Source organism: Hyaena hyaena, unplaced genomic scaffold (assembly GCF_003009895.1).
Source record: "Hyaena hyaena isolate Hyena2069 unplaced genomic scaffold, ASM300989v1 scaffold_1117, whole genome shotgun sequence".
NCBI classification, from domain to species: domain Eukaryota; kingdom Metazoa; phylum Chordata; class Mammalia; order Carnivora; family Hyaenidae; genus Hyaena; species Hyaena hyaena.
Window position 1 is genome coordinate 211130 of NW_024081744.1, and position 20968 is coordinate 232097.

Sequence of the window (20968 nt, forward strand, 5' to 3'; positions counted from 1 at the left end):
TGGGGACAGGGATATTTTCCAGATCCAATGAAGGCATTTGGTGGAGATTCTGGACCTCTGGGAGATACTCGTATAGACTGGAAAAAAGCCCTGAGTTTCAAGTCCTTCAGGCCCTTTGTCAAACTATTACAGAATGGTACTGGGCAAGATCAGGGCTTCACAAACCAGGAGAGGTATGATCCTTCTACAGATCATTCAAAGGGAAGCTTCTAGGTACTTAAATCAGTGATACACCCATCTCTGCTCACTCCCTACCCTAGAGTTCACAAGTTACCTAATGCTCAAATTCATCAGCACATCTTTCAAATCATGTTTCTTCCTTCCTGTCTCACTGGTAAGTGAAAGGCCAGAGGGGCCAGCCACAGAATGAAAAAGGCCAGGTTGCCTTTGATAGATTATTTCACTGATGTGAGGATAGATTGGGAAAACGGGTCTCAGGGGTAATGGAATCATTTCACTTTGCTGTACTCTTAGCAAAAATCAGCTACTACTTTTTATTTTTTAAAAATAGCATAACTGAGGTTGGAGTTTTGGGATCAAAGCTTCATCATCCCTCAGAGGTCACTGATATTTTGAATAGAGACTATTATGCGTTACCATTCTAAAGAAGCATTCTACAAGCCTCCTATTGAAGGGAGAGCTGGATTTCAAGGCTTCCAGGATTCAAGGAGTACATTCTTTAATCTTAGATTCCATAAATGTCTTCAAGCAAGGATTGGGGGACTATCGCCTTAAATTTACTTTATCCAGCTCTCAACAAGGATTATAAGGTCGTATTCTTTTGGTTAAAAAATTGCAGCTGGAAAAATTACTGTGTTACAGTGGTACTGTGTACTATCCATACCCACCTGACATCTAAGTTTAAGTTGTGCAGTTAAAAAAAATGATATTGACTGCATATGATTAGAATGGCCCAGAAAGAAAGAAGGAAAGAAGAAAAAGAAAAAAGAAAATCCTATGCTGACAAGTATTTAGAGAAGGTGGAATTTTCATTCGTGGCTGGTGGAAATGAAGAATGGTATAGTCATTTTGGAAACCAGGTTAATTCCTTATAAAGTTAAACATCCATATACCTTCTAACTCAATAATCCCAGTGGTAGATATTTCATTTACCCAGGGTAAATGAAAACTTTTGTTTCTACAAAAACCTTAATGCAAATATTTATAGCAGCAGTCAATAAAGACACTTGCCAAAAATTGGAAACAAACCAGATATCTTTCAACCGAATTGATAAACAAACTCCTGTATATCTGTATCGTGGAACGCTACTAAGCAATAAGGTAAGAACTACCAATACATTTAACATGATGAATCTTAAGTAACTTATGCTAAATGAAGAAGTCAGATTCAAAAGACTCTGTATTTTATCATTTCATTTACATTACAGCATGAAAAATGCAAAACTATAAAGACAGAAAATAGATCAGTGGAGGAAGGTTAAAGGCTGAGCTTGGGGGATGGAACTAACTCTAAAGATTCATGAGGGAATCTTGGGAAACAATGTGACTGTTCTGTTTTGACGCTTGTCAGAACTCACAGAATTGGGGGCACCTGGGTGACTCGGTTAGTTAAGCATCTGACTCCTGATTTCAGCTCAGGTCATTATCTCACAGTTTGTCAGTTCGAGCCCCATATGCTAAAAACACAGAACCTGTTTAGGATTCTCTCCCTCTCTCTCTGCCCCTCATCTGCTTCCCCTCTCTCAAAACAAACAAACAAACAAACAAACAAACAAACAGACATTTGAGAAAAAAGAACTCACAGAATTGTACACTATAAAGAGTGACTATATACTCCATGTAGATTATACCTAATACACCTGCCTTCTGAGCAAAGTCAATTAAGGTGTAAGTAAACATCCATCCTTTCACTTTTAAAGAATTATTGAGCATTTACAACGTGTACCAAAGATTGATAAGATTCTAAAACATTCCTTAGAGTTTCTTTGTCTAGCCACTTAAATTGTATCTTGTTGGTACATTACTCAGCCTAAAATCTTCCAATGGCTTTTAACTGCAATGCAAACAAAATTTGAAGTTCTAGTATTGGCTGGCACAAATAGGCAAACACCTACCTCTTTGGTAATTTTCTCCTAGGCTCTAAACCAGCCGGCTAGGTTCCAGCCACACTGACCTACTGTCACATGATCCTATCATTCTCAACTCCATCTTGGGCCATGAAACTTATAATCCCCTCTACCTGCATTGAGCATTTCCAAAAATTTCCCTACGGCTACACCTTTCTCATTATTGGTCTCACTCAACTGTCTTCTTCAGAGAGGCCTACAGTCGCTAAAGTAGCGACCACCATCTCCATTCTAATTGTTCTCTATTCTTGTCCTGTAATTTACCTTTTTCCTTCCATCCAAAGTAGTGATCTGTGAAAATTTATTTATGTATGTTAGTGACTGAATGTCTGTGTCCCTCCAGAACGCATATGTCGAAGTCCTAAATTTCAATGTGCCTGTATTTAGAGATGGAACCGCTTTGGAAGAAATTAAGGTTAGACAAGGTTGACAGTGTGGGGCCCTGATCCAATAGGATCAGTGTCCTTACAAGAAGAGACACTAGAGACTTCTCTCTTTCCATGAGCACTCATGGAGGAAAGGCCAGGTGAGGACACTGTGGGAAGGCAACCATCTGCAAGCCAGGAAGAAAGTCCTCACCAGAAATCTAATTGGCCAAACCTTGATCTTAGACTTCTAGCCTCCAGAACAATGAGAAAATTATTTTTTGTTGTTTAATGCCACCTGAACCATGGTATTCTGTTATGGCAGTTGAGCTGACTAACACAAGGTACTTATTGACTATTTCTCCCTCTGGGATGACAGCTTTGACAAAGTTGAGGACACACTGGCTTTGCTGCCTGGAATAGAGCCTTAGACATAATAGATACTTAAGAACCATAGGTTGGGGCACCTAGGTGGCTCAGCCGGGTAAGCCTCTTGACTTTGGCTCAGGTAATGATCTCACGGTTCATGAGTTCGAGCTCTGTGTTGGGCTCTGTGCTGACAGCTTGGAGCCTGGAGCCTGCTTCTGATTCTATGTCTCCCTCTCTCTCTGTCCCTTCCCTGCTCATGTTTTGTCTTTCTGTCCCTCAAAAATAAATAGACATTAAATTTTTTTTTAATAAAGAGCCATAGCTTGAATGAATGGATGAATGAATACAGAGGAGTTTAGGGAAATAAGTAGTGATTACAGTACAGCATGGCCAATCCCAAGATTCTATACAGGAGCATAGAAGATAGGTCCCCATAGGAAGCTGAGGGGTGAGAACCCAAAGAGAAGCCAACATCACAAAGCTAAGGTATATGTTCAGTGGAGGCTTGCATCCTAAGCGTGGGTTGTATTAGTAACTAGGGAAAACAAGTCTTTATTTTACAAAAATCATGATTTGCATTTAAAAATCTCCTTTAGGTCTTATCCTTGACAGATCTTATTTATGAGAAGTGAACCAAAAGACCTCTTCCATATTCAGGGCTCACAATGACTCCACTCCACCCATGACAACTCCATGACCACTCCACAAACAATTTTTCTCATTTCTCATGCAGCGGTTTGACTTCTTTTAGAAACCCAATTTCTACTTCTTCCACCAATGGAATGAATCATGCACCACATTTGAACGTGGCTGCCTTATTTTGTAAGCCATACCAACTGAAGTATTAAATATGAAGGCAACGGAAATTGGATTGGTAGGTAGAGTTTACAGGAGATTTTCTAGGGAAAACAGAAAGCAGAAACCTAAAGAAACCAGCCAAGTAAACTGATACTTACAAAGGGAACCCTTGGGAGAAACTTTAATGCATTTTGTTCTATCTGCTCTAATCCTATCCATCAAACAATAATTATATTTCAGACTTCCCAGCAAGTTCCAATACTGCCACTCAAGTCAGAGAGATACTTAGAATGGAAAAAATATACTGAGGAGAGGAGACTTAGCACACTGTCTTGATCCTCTAATTCTGATATTCTGAAATAAGCTCTTCCCAAGACCAAACATACACTGAATGAATTTACAGGAAACCGTTGCTTAAAGCATGACAAGAAAGGCTGTTATCACACTGGCAGCTTAGAGGTGCCATATCTAAAGAAAATGCACAGATCCAAGCTCTGTGAGAGAAGCGCACAATGAGTTCCCAATCTGTTTGCTTCTCCTTAGTCCTCGCCATGTATCTGTTAGGGCTTAAACACACTTCCACATGGCCATGACATTAAAGAAGAAAGAAAGAAAAAGAAAAAAAAAAAAAAAACCCAAACCATCCGAATACATGCTCCAGGCATGGGTATTCCTTACTCGGGAACAGAAAAGAGAAAATTGACAGAACGTTTTAGCCATAATAACAAAGCTAAGGTAAGTCTACATATGTGACTTCATGTTTTTATATCTCATAACATATGGAGTATGCCTTGAAAATGCCATGATAGAAAAATGGGAATTAATTCTTAAACCATTTTGCTGGGAAAAGTTTACTCTTTTAAGATACATGAATTTCCAAAATTTACATAGCATTGTGTGTATGACAAGCGTTCCTTTCATTCTTCATCCAGTGGTTCTAAACTCGATGCAATTTTGCTCCTTAAGGAACATTTGGTGACAGGATCTAAAGACATGTCTGGTTCTCACAAGTGGAATAGCATGTAGTGGTTAGAGGCCTGGGATGTTGCTAAACATCTGACAATGCACAGGGTGGCTCCCACACTAAAAATTATCTGGTCCAAAATGTCACCGTGTTGAGGATGAGAAACCTTGCCTTAGGAATAACCAGTCGCTCTGGACAGATGTCATATGATCAAAATACCAAATGACATAGTGGTGAAGAGAGTTAACTAAGCATGACCTATCTATTAGAACTCTTAAGTTGGCCTTTGCAAAACTTAATCTTTCTAAGGGATGCAAAGAGTGACTTTGTTCTCTAGCATTTAAAGCAAGGGGGCTCCAGAAGTTCAGAATATGCAAGTCTAGGTCACTAATAGGACATTATCTTGCCTGCAGGAAAGTTATTGTCAGGGATTTGGCAGTCAGTAGTAATATGCTGAAATCTTATTTCACTGACAATAAAAATAACATGAATATATCAATAACGGCAGGGTAGAATGTTTTTTCACTGTAGAAAACCACACAAAATCCTATTTGCACCCTGAAATAAACAGTACTGGCTCGTCTTTCATGTCCACAGGCAATATTGTTAGAGTCAGAACCACAAACACTATCCTCAGGGTAACACTATAGCACAAGATTAATAAGTTATTGGTCATTTTTATTGTAATACCACCATATCCTTCACATTAGATTCATTTCCTAGTGTAATAAGATAAGGCTTTGGTATCACTTAATATCAAATGCCCATATACAACAGCTGGCAAAGCAATGCTATAGAAAACATTTTCCCCCCAAGTCTCTCCCAAGAATACATTTTATTCAAATAAAACAATCTGAGAGGACTTTTACACAGCAGCTATTACTGAAAAGGGCCCTGGAAAGATGGGAGTTTTAATATGGGGAGTGATTATTTCCCGCCTTCCACACTCATCTTTGAAAGTGATTGAATTTCAGATTGGACTGCTAAAAATGCAATAGGGCAGTAGTAATAACAAACTGTATAGTTATGCCAGACATCTCTGAAAGAAGAATCAGTATTTTTATTCTTATAAGTTAGCTTAAAGTAAAAGGAGCTAAAGTTTCATTTTTCCATTGTGATCCAGACACCTTCTTCACTATAAACTTCAAAGCCTTAGACAGATGAAACATTGAACTATTTTTTAAGTGATAATTTGGATAGATTCAAGCAGATGACAGAACTGACATTTTCTAACATCTAAATTCAAACACGGTGGATTCACCATGGTTGGTATTTACAAATGTTTGTTCTTCATTAGCCAAACTTGAGCTCAATGTGGAGCCTTTATTTCAATTTCATGTTGCTGTATTAATGCAGAGGTCATGAAACTCAACACATATTTAACTCTTGGCATACTTTAAGCTACTGCCTACAACCCAGCCACATACGCAGAAAAGTCTAGAGCTTAGTACAGTGAGTACAATTTCCATTAGTATGAGAAAACTCAGCATCGTAAAATATGTTCCTTAGCTATGACATGGGACATCTCTAAGAGGAAACGCTCATGCCACTGCTCCATCAATAAGCCTTCCTAATCACTCACAAATGCCTCTTCCTTGGCATTCTATGACACTAATTTTCTTTATTTTTCTTTTTGAAAAGAATATAAAAATATAAAGAGTGAAAAAGAAGTCTCCCTCTCTCCCCTACACTGCAGTACCTCAGTGCCTGCTTCCCCCAGAGAATTACTGTCACCATTTCTCTTGCATTTTTTCAGAAAAATTTTATAGAAATAAAAGTTAATATAGACATAAATCTCATAGTACCTTGGGCTTCTATTGCAGTATTATTTGCATTGTATCTTGTCTTTGATATAACATTTTTCCTTTTCAAATTTGCATCACTAAAATGATTTTAAACCATGTAATAGACAGACTTGCAAAAGAAAAAAATTGTTGAATTAAACTAAGTAAGCATTAAGCCATATTTAAGAATGTTAACTGGGTTAGAGTGAGTTACAACTATATCTCTGGGTACCGATTGTCTTATGTTAAATGAGACCAGTTTCTTTCCTACAGCAAGAAGTATTTCTCTCTCTGTAAAGTGACTGCTCTCTGAATGAGGCTGCCACCATGATCGAATACAGAAATATGACTAGGGAGTGGCATACTCTGGAGATTCATGTTGGATTCCTTAAGGTGCTGAGTGAGTTTTCTAAACGAACTTCCACACCTCCGAGGTGCACGTTAATGCTAACTCAAGGGAAGCTAGGCTGAGAACATACTCGTGGTTATCTTGACATCTTACGTGCTTAGAAATTATTGTTCTAGTATTCCCTATTATCAAAATGTTATCATATAAAGCAATAAAACCAAAGATGAACAAAACCTTAAAAATCATCTATATAAAGAAGTAACAAATGAGTAAGATTAATTTACTACAGTTTTCCTATTCTTTCCATTTCATTATATAAAATTTCTGTCTTCTTGTTACCAACAACACAATGGACAGTCCCAGCCTTCTAAAACTCCATTCTTAACTCAAGATGTGACAAATTCATGGGCATTTGGGATACTTTGGGTGAAATGAGAGGCTTATACTTAAAGAGAATCAGATTGAAGTGTTACATGCGGACAGAGTAAGTTGATGCTGAAAAGGGGAATGTTTTTCATACCAAGTTGCTGGAGCCAAGTAGATGTCATTGGTTACACTCCCTATTTCTGACTTAGCACAAACCTGGGTTAAACAGTCTATAAAGATGAACAAAGCATAGAACTTGTCTTCACTGAGTTAACAGTCCAGCAGGGATATAAATACTGTGTCAATGGCTACATGGTAAGAGAGACTGTCAAACATATCATGGTAACATGAAATATAGTACAACAATAACATCAATATTTACACTGACGATTACAGTGTACCATACATTTCCTTTAATCCTTACAAAGACTTACTGTCATCTCCATTTCACAGAAAAGCAAACCAAAGCACAAACAACTTGCCCATGTCTGGTGAATGACAGAATTTGGATGTGCAAATAGGCTGATTCTGGAGTGTACACTCTTAACCACTGCCTATACTGTTTCTCTTATGGCTAATTGTGTAAGTTATCTCTGCCTGGAATCATTTGATTGTGTCCTTTAAAGGAGAGCAGTATTTAAAAAAAAAAAAAAAAGACAGAAAGAAGGAAAGGAAGGGAGGGAGAGAGGGAGGGAGGGAGAAAGGGAAAGGAGGGAGGGAGGGAAGGAGACAGGGAGGAAGGGAGGAAATCACCATTCTCTCAGGGAACAGATTATTCCATCAGCAACAAGACACAGAGGTGCAAAGTAGCATGGGATGTTCTGAGAGAGTTCACAGAAGGTTCATATAATTTGCAGGAACCAAATCATGTGGGTTTTTTTGTTTTTGTTTTTGTTTTTTGTGGATTTTTAAGGTGCCACTCTTAGAAGTCTGAGTTTTGTTCTATAGTTAATAAAGTCTGCCTAATGCTTTAAACCAGGCAGGGAGATGATTACTGTGATTAAATTTTTTGGTGTTTTATTTTTATTTACTTATTTTTTAAAGTTTATTTATTTATTTTGAGGGGGAGAGAAAGATACCAAGCAGGGGAGGGCAGAGAGAGAGGAAGAGAGAGAATCGCAAGCAGGCTCCACATTGTCAGTGCAGAGCCCAACACAGGGCTTAAACTCACAAAACTGTGAGATCAAGACTTGGAAGCTAACCAACTAAGTGACTCAGGTGTTCCTACATTTTTATATTTTAAAACAATATTCAAAACACAACGTGAAAATGTTTTACAGGAGAGCTGTATTAAAGACAGGTAAAAGGTTAGTACAGGTAGGGAAGATGATTGAATAAACCCAACCAGTAGCAAGGATGGGGTGAAGATCTAGTTCAAAGATAAGCTGAATAAGTCTTAATGACCCATTTTATCATTAAAAATACTATAAAAGAGAGAACTCAGAAAATTGGAGTTTTCTTAACCACTGCCTATATTCACTTTAAATGAATGCTTAATGGCTTTAAAGTGAATCACTAGTGAGTGGTTCAGCCAGTTAAGCTGTGGACTCTTGATTTCAGCTATTAGGTCATGTTCTCATCCCACATAGGGCTCCACATTGACAGTGCTATGGAGCCTGCTTTTGCTTCTCTCTCTCTCTCTCTCTCTCTCTCTCTCTGCCCTTCCTCACTTGCACTTACTCTCTCTCAAAATAAATAAATTTAATAATTCTTAAAGTGAATTATAAAAAAAAGAACAAGTAAATTTCATATTTGGTTTTCATTTGAATTTGTTTGGCTTCTATTAGGAAGCACTGATGAAGTTAGTCATCTCAGTTGGGACAGACAAAGTATCTAAGAGTAATATTACCTAATAGTCAGTTAGAAACACAAGAGATAGTGCCCTGCATCTACTTAGGAACTTGAAGTGTCAGCTTGGAAGTCTTCAGGTCCCAAAAGCAAGAGAAATGGATGAGATCAAACTAAGAAAAAGACAAAATCCTGAGAAAGATTAGTAAAAGTGGACAATAGAGAAGGAATCAGAAGAGACCAACCGAGTAGGGAGAGAGTACAGAGCAAGGAGGATCAGCAGGGAATAGAGTTATGGGACCCAAGAGACAAGAAATTTCCAGAATGGTATAAATGGTACCAACAACAACAAGTCGAATGAAGTAAGATTTCAAATGATACAAGAACTAAAGGGGTGTCAGTTTCAACAGACACATTTGGACATCACCGGGAACATCACCAAGGGAAATTCCAGTCAAGTTTGAAACGAGACTGCATAATTAATAAGCTTCATTTGAAAAGAATATGGGAAGGGGCACCTGGGTGGCTCAGGTGGTTAAGCCTCCAACTTCAGCTCAGGTCAGAATCTCATGATTCATGAGTCTGAGTCCTTCACTGGGCTCTGTGCTGTTACCAGGGAGCCTGCTTCACATCCTCTGTCCCTCTCTTTCTGCCCCTCCTCCACTCCCCCTCAAAAATAAACAAACATTAAAAAAAGGAAAAGAATATGTATAGACAACTGAGTTTAGCAGTGAAGAAAAGGCTAAATTAGTGTAGTCACTAGAAGTGATGTCATTGGTATGAAAGAATGGTTTTACTTCTACCCCTTTTACAGGTGGAAAAGACTTGAGCGTTTCTATAGGCTGAAAGGAACATTCAGTGGACAAGAAGGTATTGAAGAAAAAGACTAATTGGTGATATATGGTTCTTTATCAATGAGAGTAGATCAGATGAGAAAATCAAGAAGATGGGTATCCTCAGCATCTTAACTAAAATGTGTTTCATGAGTATGTGTATTCATTGTTGTAAACATTTAAGAAGGGAGAAATGTCCACTGTGTGCTATTGTGCCCTCATAGCCTCTAACATGGCACCACCAACAGCTCCCTTTTGGCTGCTCAGATGAGTTTTCTCTTTAGATTTATTATAAATCAGGAATAATACTTGGAAAATTATGTCTTTAGAGAAAATAGTCAGATTTATTTTATTTATTTAATTTTTACAGTCAGATTTTAAATTACGTGTGATTAAGACTACTGACTGAAGCAATGCAGACCACTCTGGTCCAGGCCTAAGTCACTGCTGCCTTTCTAATCCTTCACATGAGTCCTTATAAAGAAGGACTTTATAAAAGATATATGGCTAAATATTACAGAGGGGAACATACGTACATATATAGTATGCCAAATATTAGCGCTTGTTGAATCTGGTTAGTGAACATATTCATTCAATTCATTCAACTATTTCTATTTTCCATTTATGTATATAAATATCTACTGGTAACTACATGTTTATACATGTATTTGACTCTGAAACAATGCATGTTAAGTTACAAATATAAAGTACTTGGTACATAGTATGTGTTCAATACATGTTACTCCCTTCTATTATAACACCTATTTTCTGTCACCATCACTTAGCATCTAATGTCTTGTTCTGTATCTTTTGAGTTAACTGTTTTATATTCCCAAATATCCAATATGATTCTTGAGGACGTTCTTCTCTATTTCTTCTTTCTACCCACCAATTTATAGTGCATTATTGGAAATAAGAAAATGCTTATTGGAAAAAATCCTTATTTTTCACTATTAGAGAAGAGTTTTAATCAACAAGAGAGAAAGGAATAGACTCCCTTCTTTGCCTACCATCCACGTTTACTCTTTTCTGGAAGGGTAGATAGACTATGAGTTCCTTGAGGCAAAGGCCTTACTCAGATATTGTCTTTTAATTCTGTAGCACACACTGTGCTTGGCATACCCATTGGATATTTATTGAATGAATGAATAAATGATTGCCTAAGTGAATAACTATCAGAATAGGAGATATTTAAATCCTTCCAACATCCCACAGGTTTTCATTAGAGGCAGCTGACCAAATAAAAAACAGCTTACATTCTTTTATTCTCTACACTGATCTTAAATGAGGTCTTCATTCTGAGACTGGAAGACAGAAAACTGAACACCATGGAGAAATCCAAGATAGAAGGCTGTGAAAATAAAAGTAACCAACCAACCAAAGAATAATTATTGTCAATTGTAGGACAGTCAAAACAAAGAGAAGATACTGGAACGTGAGTTCAACCAAAGATACTCAGAATTACAGAATTTTTGCAAGATCAGAACATGTAGTTTAAGTTTTATTTTTCAAAGGAGGAATCCTAGACTATGTGACTTATGCTAAGTAAGAGGCCACAACATTTCTAGATGCTTATTAAAATAAAGAGCAAAGACACAATTGCCAAGTTACTAATTTGACTCTGTCCATTACCTTCCATTGACGGCCAGAAGAAAATTGCAAAGCATTATTCATGTTGAAATGAACTTGGAAAACACTAAAATCATTGAAAGCTAAACTCCAGAGTTATCAGCATGGCAACATTCCTACCCCAGAGATACACAGATATTTCTTCCAGTCTAGTTCTATCTATGCTCCCTCTTCACATCCTATTCCTTACTCTTTATCATAGAGAGAGAGAGAGCATGAGAGAGGGAAACTTAATGTGGGTAGAGATCATGTGGGAATAGACGACATGGAAGATACTATGAGCTCAGAGTCATGCTGGGAAGAAGAAAAGATAGACTGGTGAGAAGTGTTTGGTTCCCAGTTTTTGCATAAAGATTTAAGACAAAAGAAAGACAGTTTTGAACATGTTTCTTCAGTGCTGATTTTAGAGGTCAAAGATACCTTAGCGATTCAAATAGAAAAAACATGGTCGACTTACCCATTCTGTATGGCAGCTGTGGGGTCATAGGTCAGAGCCATGCCAGCCTGTATACAGGGAGGAAAGGGGAGAAAACAAATCTTAATGCTTTTATCTTGGTGCCCAAAGCATTCAGTCCACAGAAACTCTTTCCATGATTTAAGTTTATTTTCTCCAATACATTTTTCCATCCTTACTGCCAAGACTAGCATTTTTACTACCCACACATCAGAATCCACCAGTGACTTAGGAGTTTATATTATATACCCAGACACACCGAGGAACAATGCAGTTTGGATAATTTCCATTTCTACTTCATAAACCATCCTCTGTCTAATCTGGTATCCTTATAATTTCTCACCATTGTCAAGAGCACCTATTGTACATCTCATGGCTGAACAAAAAAAAAAAGTAAGAATAAATCCTGTGGTCAGGATAAAAATAAAGCTACTTAAAATGCATTCGACCTTTTAGAAGGAAATGTTAAGAAATTTTTATTTTAAAATAGATGGTATGCCTCAGGGTGTGTAGGTAATAAGTCGCAGTGCGCTTGTCCAATATATTGCTAGTACCTGTCCTACTAAGAATGGTAGAAAGGCAAGGTCATTTACACATAAGGGAAATTCTAGGCTTTGTAGCTCATAAGGAGGTGGTTTTGTTCTGTTTCTAAGAATAAACTCACCTTTGAAAAACTAAACTTCTGTAACTGGCAGTAGTTTCAGAAAAGAATAATAAACTTCATGACTGCTAATGCACAACCTACATCCTTCCTTCATACACATCATCACAGCTGATCCTCACAACAACCCCATGAAGTAGGCAGGAGAAATAGTTTCTCCATTTGATAGATGAAGACACTGAAGCTTGCAGAGGTCAAAAGATTTGCTCAAGGTCACACATTTAGATGCAGAATCAGATTCCAGCCCACGTCTTCTGATGCAGGCTCCCTTCCACTACCTAGGACACTGACCTACTCCTGCATCAGACTTGATGATCATCCCTAGCAATGTAGGAGAACTTTTTCTGTGCATGTCTGGTATATTACTTTTTTTTAACTTACTTTTTTAATGTTTTGTTTATTTTTGAGAGACAGAGACAGAGTGCGAGTAGGGGAGGGGTAGAGAGAGAGAGAGGGAGACACAGAATCCGAAGTAGGCTTCAGGCTCTGAGCTGTCAGTACTGAGCCTGGAGCAGGGCTCAAACCCAGAGCCATGAGATCTGACCTGAGCTGAAGTTGGATGTTTAACCAACTGAGCCACCTTTAGTCATACCACCTTTAGTTTTCCAACACTGTCCATCTGGTTACTGTTTGTGAGTATAAACAGAAAGTGGAAGGGAAACTGACTATGTTGTGATCAGGGTAGTTTTTTGTTTTGTTTTGTTTTAATCTGAAAGTATATTAGACCAATGTCAATTTCCTGGCTTTGATAGCACACTATAATTATATAAGTTACAACCATTGGGAGAAATGGAGTGAAGGGTACACAGGGCCTCCTTGTACATTTCTTTTGCAACTTCCCATGAATCTATAATTATTCCAAAATAAAAAGAAAAAAATGAATTAGCTTTGAGGACTTTAGTAGAAGACAAGAAAAATCATAAAATCTTTACAGAAGAGAGAGGAGTTTTGTGCTTGAATTTTTTTCCAGTGTGGGTGAAGGTAGTTTTCCTACTGGGCTCATTGAATTCCTCAGATTCAGCAAATAACTGAAATGGAAATTCTCAGGTTTTCCAAGATAGGGTCTGAAGTTCAGTATGCCCTGTTGTAGTGAAGCTTAGATTACATGCATTATTTTTCCCAATTTTAAAATTGTTATTAAGATTGGTATAAAGAACGGAAGTTTAGAGCTGTATATGAATGGGACTGACATACTGGGAGCACACAGAAATCAAAACAGAGTTTGCAAGCAAAGTTGAGATGACTTTCAGAAGTCAACAGAGGTGCACTGAGAACACGTGCTTAACGATAACTGCATCTCACCATGTTAAAGAAATATGCAACTGATGTGATGACAAGGTAGATGACTGGAAAATGAGAAGAGTAACCAAGCAGAAATGAAGATAGGCTTTTCTCCCCTCAGGAGAAGCAAAGGCAGTGGGGTCAAAATACAAAGAGATCGTAAGTCCAAATTCTTCCCAAGATGGGCCCTATGCCATGTGACTGACAGGAGGCTGGCTCCAGGCTGAAGAGTCCCTGGAATGAGCCTGTCCGGGGGCAGCTGTAGTCTATGGTTCTGGGTACAGGAGAGGGCAGTTGTATAAGTTGTCCATTGGGCATGGAGTTCTTTCTCAGAAACACTAAACTTTTCCCTCACTTATTCAAGATGCTACCCCAGAGGCAGAATGCAAAGAATGGGCTTTTATACTCAATAGAGATAGTGTTAGTTTATGAGAGATTTAGGGTGAAACCTTCAGCCTCCTAACCACCTGAGACTGTTTAAGTCCTAGGGGATTTAGAGGAAGTCATTTATAGTCAACCTCATGTTTTCCTCTTTTCCTTGTACTTATTTTCCAATAGTGCTCAGAGTCCAATGCCATTTAGTATTTCTTGAATTACAAATTATCTTGAACTTTCTCGTCTTGTGCCATGTTTATTTGTCCTGACAAATTTAGGTAAGGATTTTTTTCTCTCACATATTACTTGAATTTCTTATGGGTTATAGTTAATAAGTCAGCTCTAACTAGGAACACAATAATTATGAATAAACTCTACTTTTTTTGTTGAAAATGCATTTGGTAATCAGAAAGCCTGAGTTGGCTCTGTCTACATCTTAAAACTCCATCCATCTTTCAGAAGATGGAAAAGAACCGAACAGATGGCAATATGCTTTTGGGGAAGGAATATATGTTTTGGACCTCAGTCCAAGTCTTAGTTCTGGTACTTTCTAGCAGTGTGACCTTGGGCAGATTATTTAACCTGTTTAAACCTCAGTTTCTTCAACTGTTAAATGATTCAGTAATACCTACCTCATCAGATTGTTGTGAAATTTAAATGAGATTACGTTTGTAAAGCGCCCAGCACAGTGCCTGGAGACAAGACACATACATAAATATTATAAAACAAAGCAACACGTGGTAAGAGCCATATGAGTGTGATGAATGGATGAGGTGTAGAGGAGAGAGGCTGGGGGTGGTCAGGGAAGGCATGAGTGGAGTGTTGAATGAAAGATAATTAGGATTTCTATAGATGGAGATGAAAGACGGAGGCCAACTCAGACAAAAAGAATAGCATGGAAGAGATGCAGAGATAAAAAGGGTAAGGTGGGTGATTCATTTGCAGTAGAACATCATGGTGGAGGTTGTGTAGTGGGAATTCAGAGTCAAAAGAAAAGGTGGGAGAACCTTGATTGCCTGGTTCCTCCTCGGGAGGCGTGGGATATTTTTTGAGCAGGGCAATTAGACAATCAAAGAGGGATTGGACAGTAAGAAATAGCATGAGCCCCCTGGAAAACAGAGGGTAAATCCAGAACAATAAGCAACTAGAGTAGGCACTTGGGGACAGGAAGGTGGAGAGAATCTAAAGTGAGATTGTCATTGCAAGAGGTTAGGAGATGAACACAAGAGTCACCTACTTCATGATTTTGCCTAGGGACAGTCTTGCCTCTGAGTACCTTTGGCAAGAGGAGACAAGAGATAGTTTCAGGTCAGATGCATTTAGAACATTTATGGGTAACAAAAGAAGGCACAGGTTAGACAAAAAGCTGTTTGAACGTAGCCCCCAGGCTGAATATCACAGCACAATAACTAACACTTGCTGCACTTGCTTTTCATTTCATGTGTAACAGATTGTGGAGTATAATGCTAATATAGTCTTAATGCAGATTTTGCATTCAATTTCCTTTTGTTTCTTTCCACAAAGGTAAAAAATAAAATCGATTTTGCTGCCCTGTCTAGCCACCTTTACACTAAGTGAGAACCATGAAATCATCATCATGTAATTACCAAGTTTTATGGCACGTTTACAAACTCCAGAGTCACACAGAAAGTGAAATAACTTGGAACAAAACAAAAATGCCACACCACATACATAGGAAAATGGTGTTTAATCCTGTCTCTCTTTCAAAAGAGCTTATGAGATTCACAAATATTTTCCATTTCTCAAGTTTACATTAGTTGTGCACTGGTAGCAGTTGCGATTTATTTAAAACAAAAGGGGGTATTTTTGTCATTTTCCAGAAGCAGCTGTTTTCGCTTAGTATTTCAACCATAGTGGGGTATTTCTAGTCATCCTGGGCAGAATCTATATTATAAGAGTGAAATAGGTTTAGAAGAAATTTTAAAATACAGTTTGTTGGAGTAATTAAGATATCTAATTATTTTGAATAAATATAAGGATTTCATTAAGACACATCAGTATGATTTAGGAACTAGATATTTGACATTTATCATTTTAAATGAGTAACAAGTTAAATGAAGAAGTAATATTCATGGAAATATTGCTTAAAATGTACTCAGTAGAGAGTAGGCATGAACTCTTCAGAAAGACCTTTTGGACTATAATGTGAAGAGCAGAGGATCACAGACTGTAACAAAGCCAATGAGAAGATAGGCTGATAGAATTGATTTTATCATTTTTTAAACTTTTTTTTTAATTTTTAACGTTTATTTCTGAGAGAGAGAGAGAGAGACAGAGAGAGAGAGAGAAAGAAAGAGAGAGAGAGAACATGAGTAGGGGAGGATCAGAGAGAGAGGAAGACAGAATCTGAAGCAGGCTCTAGGCTCCAAGCTGTCAGCACACAGCCTGACGTCAGGTTTGAACTTGTGGACCATGAGATCATGACCTGATCCAAAGTTAGATGCCTAACTGACTGAGCCACCCAGGCTCCCCTGAAACTCTCTTTATACTGTCATGTAAATGGGGACCAAAAAGCTTGAGGCAGTAAACTGCATATGGACAGACAGGCACTGTAATTCCTGGAACATGGAAACATCAATGTTTTAGCATAACATTTCTCTTTTTTCTAAATTCTTCCTTGACAAATGATGCATCATAATTATATGGGCAAAAATCAATCGTCACAAGAATTTCCAATTTTCTACGATCAGATATGAGGCAACATTTTTGCATACACACAGTAAATATTGTATATTTTAGTAAATATTGTGAACTGAACTAGCCTAAGATGAGTTCAGGAAGCCAAATGAGAAAAGGATAATGTAATTTTCTGGATATTATCTTTAAAGAATGTATTTCTCGCAATGAATGTTAACAATATTTATAACTGTTGGCAGGTTATGGTTAAAAATTCCATAAATAAAGTGAGGTGGCTTAAAAAGTTTTGTGTGTGAAAGGGCTTGAAAACTATAATGTGTTATAAATGTTTGGCTTCTGCTATTACACTGAAACCTTGCTTAACTTTGTTTATATTTATTTACCAGTATTTTTCTTTAGAAAACATGCTCCTTAGTGAAAAAAAAATGATGTGTACCGTATGGGTCAAAATTTAAAAATTTTTAAAATTAAAAAAAATCTCTGACTAGAAATAAAAAAATTAATTTCAACAATGTTAAATGTCAAAATACTGGAGTGGTATCACTATAAATGATTTTTTTCCTTTCCTATATTTTTCTGACTCTTTGGTAAGCTATATATAATTAGGTTTACTTTATATTGGAAAAACCTTTGAATTTAAGGAAATGTATTATATAAATTGTTCAATGAATTTTTAAAAATTTTAAATTTGGGAGAAAAAAAGGAATCTCATTTATAAAAGTACTATAGATTAGAGGCCTGATTTAGAAGTAAGTTCAAAACTGCAGGAAGCATTTAACTTTGCTAGGCCAGTAGCACACAAAAGATCTGGGATGGAATGGGAGCTGCTACAGCCAGAAGCCTCAATGTGAGAATGAGCAGAAGGTCAAGAATAAATACTGAAAATTCAGGGTTAATCATACATTGATCCTAGTGCTGAAAGCTAGTAAGAATTGGTAATTATAAATGGCCATACTGGCTGAGAAACTGAGAATTCCCTATGTGTAAGGCAGCAGTATGGATGACCAAGATATTCAGAGGAATCAATAAAAATCACCAGAAAACCACAACATGATCAATACCAAGTACAGTTTTCCATTAAATAAATGATTTTTTAAAAAAAAAATTTAATGTTTATTTTTGGGAGAGAGAGAAAGAGAGAGAGAGATGGAGTGTGAGCAGGGAGGAAGGCCGAGAAAGAGGGAGACACAGATTCTGAAGCAGCCTCCAGGCTCTGAGCTGTCAGCGCAGAGCACCTGATGTGGGGCTTGAACCCACAAACTGTGAGATCATGACACGAGCCAAAGTTGGACAGTTATCCAACTGAGCCGCCTAGGGATCCCAAGAAAGGATTTTAAAACTCTTTCCTATTCAAAACAAAAAAAAAAAAAGGAACTAATCCTAGGAAACAATATGCTCAGGGCAAACTTGCAGGAAGAGTATTGACGCACCTGCTGAAAGGGGATGTGAGAAAATAGGGGAAGCGGGAGAATTTTGCCAGCAATGGCTCTGGTGTGGTCAGGTGGTTACTGAATGGTGTGAGGCAGGCAGCCATATAAAGTGGTCATGTTTAAGGCATGTTCCCTGAGCTCTGTGTGGCTAATCCCTCTCCTAAAGAGAAGATGAGGGACAAATGAGACTGTAGACAGGACCCTGCGAAATCTCCCAAAGAGAGATTATACGGCCTGGTCCTGAGACAAAACAGACACCTCCTTCTTAACTGTTCTGTAAAATATGCTTACCATCCTGTGCAGTGGCTCATATAATACTCCTTAATTTTCACAATTTCTGAATCTAAGGAAGATATTTATTCCAAAGCATATTTGGTTAGCGTGCATCCTTTGACCAGTGATTTTCCTCTTCTTTCAACATTCCTTTCCCTTCAATTCTGTGAGCCTGGTTTTCTTTGAACTTCTCAGAGAATGATTTCTCTTTTGATGTTGCTTGGTCCACCTGCCTTTTTGGTGCCTGCGGTGCTCAGGGACAAGGTTTGCCCTCTTCTTCTTCCCTTCTGTACAGTAATGATATTCATTTTCAGATCCCAACTATGATTTATGTCCTGGTGATTCCTGAATCATGGTCTCAAACTCAAGTATCTATTGCCAAGTTAAATTAGTACACTGAATGTATGGTCAACATCTTTTTTCCAGTTATCGTTTCTTGTTGAGAGAGATGCCTTCTCCTGCCTCTGTTTGCAACTCCCCCCAGCCACACTGTTGTGCTGTGAAGATGCTCTTTTGATAAAGAACATGTCTCAGTCCTTGGTTGGTGAGTAGACATGGGGGAAGCAGAGGGGGAAGCTAACAGACCTTCCTGATTGAGCAGGAAGCCAGTGTACTCAAACCAAATTTTGAGCAAGAACCCAGGACAATTAGAGGCAGCCAGAAAATCTGGAGGCCCCTCTTATCCAAGTTACTGACCAAGAGTAGGGAGACGATTATGAAAAATCATCTTGATATCTTAAGAGGGTTGTCAGGAATCAAGCAAATGAAATGCAAAGGATTTATCATTTGGAAAAAAACAGAAAAATAGACAGAGAATAGAGAAAATTTAACTCTCTGTGTTTGGGAAAAGAACATCAAGGAGTCCTGCTGTTTATACACTGTGTCATCACAATATTTCTCCTTTTTGGCTTTAACAGAGGCACCCTAGACAGGCAGAAAATTTCTCCCCTTTATAGCAATAAAGAAGGACATGACACAAAGATGCAGACAGAATTAAGCCTGGATGATTGAAAAAAGCAATGGCTGCACAAAGAAAGTATCGTCAAAGGCAGAAGAAAAGGTATGATGGGGCTGGCTAAAGCTCTCAAAGCTCTAGTCTTAGTTTGCCATTTCCAAAGTTAAATTAAGTCTTAACTTATAATCATACACGACACAAGAGAACATTGCCATATTTTATGTCGACACTTCTGATTTTATTTCAATCTAAATGGCTGAACTTCATAGATTCTAAAACACAGTGTGTGTGTGTGTGTGTGTGTGCGTGTTTCACATTTTAAAGCCTGTGAAATTGGGGCTTGCATGATATCTGACGACATCTGAATTTGGCAACTTCTCTTTTTAGTGATATTTAAAATAATATTTCATCTTTAATTAATGGTATCTTAGAGTCAATGATATAGTGTATACCTGGTTAAACCACACTATAACATACTAAGTAGGAAAATATAAAATGCTGACGTTGCTACCAGGGTGAGCCTGTGCAGCTCACACAGATAACTGGGAGTTCCAGGTATCTGGCTAATTGATCCATATTCTCCCAGATCCCAACTGCAGTGTGATGCTCTGTGGAGGTTGAAAGCTGTGGCTTAAATACTGATGGGGACAAATCTGAGTCTTATGGCAGAGGCTGGAATTGCCAGAACAACACCAACAACTCCAGAAATTTCCTAGTTGGCTGATGCCCCCCTTAATTGTCATGGAGACTGTGTCAAAGGAATCAGAGAACATGGAGTTCAGCCATCAGCCTTTCCCTTTATAAATGCTTGATATAATTTCTCCATCATTCAGCCCTTCCTATGCCTCCTTTCTCTCCTAGAACATACGTATGTTTTCCATCCTCTTCTTTGAGAATGGAGACTAGACAGATGACTAGAGCTCATCATCAAACACATCATATCCAAAATTACATGACTATAGGAATTTGCCAGATTTACATTTCATCTTTAATGATCATAGGTTAGAAAATATGATCCCAGCAGTTTTAAAATAAGAAAACTTACCTGAGTTAGAAAATCTATAAGCTAAACTACTGAGAATTCAAGTTCTTGTGCCAATGGGAAGATTTTTTTGAGATTACAAGTGTCATTCACCTTGAGCCTGCTCTCTAACTTGCCATTAAAGCACACAAAATAAAAAGGCTACATTTGATGGGCTTGCTAACAAACTCAATCACAAGTGTTGTAACACATCATAATAAGCAGTTGCTCTTTTTAAGATCACATATGTAAAGTCTCCTCTTCAGTTCAAGGTCAAAAGAACTATTTTGAAAACTGGCAATGTTGTTAGATACATCTTAGTTTTTTCCAGGGTTTCATTAAAGAAAATAATTGGGCAATGAAATGCCAAGCATGGTGATATACCCAAAGGAAATTGTGAGCTATATAGATGATTTTTCTACCTTCATGGAATATAGTCAAAGATATCATTAATCCTTTTACTACTAAGTCTTGACATAATTCTTTAGATAAACTATTTTTCTTAAAGTATTTTTTATTTCTAATGGT

At 37.7% G+C, this 20968-nt stretch overlaps 1 protein-coding gene across 1 annotated transcript in view; it reads right to left on the bottom strand.

Annotated features, from left to right (window-relative positions):
- Nucleotides 1–20968, bottom strand: part of LOC120224136 (RNA-binding motif, single-stranded-interacting protein 3-like) — a 420254-nt gene that overhangs the window by 108483 nt on the left and 290803 nt on the right. The window contains exon 8 of the mRNA XM_039222358.1: nt 11790–11836. Coding sequence (XP_039078289.1) covers nt 11790–11836 — 47 coding nt within the window. The remainder of the gene's footprint in view (nt 1–11789; nt 11837–20968) is intronic.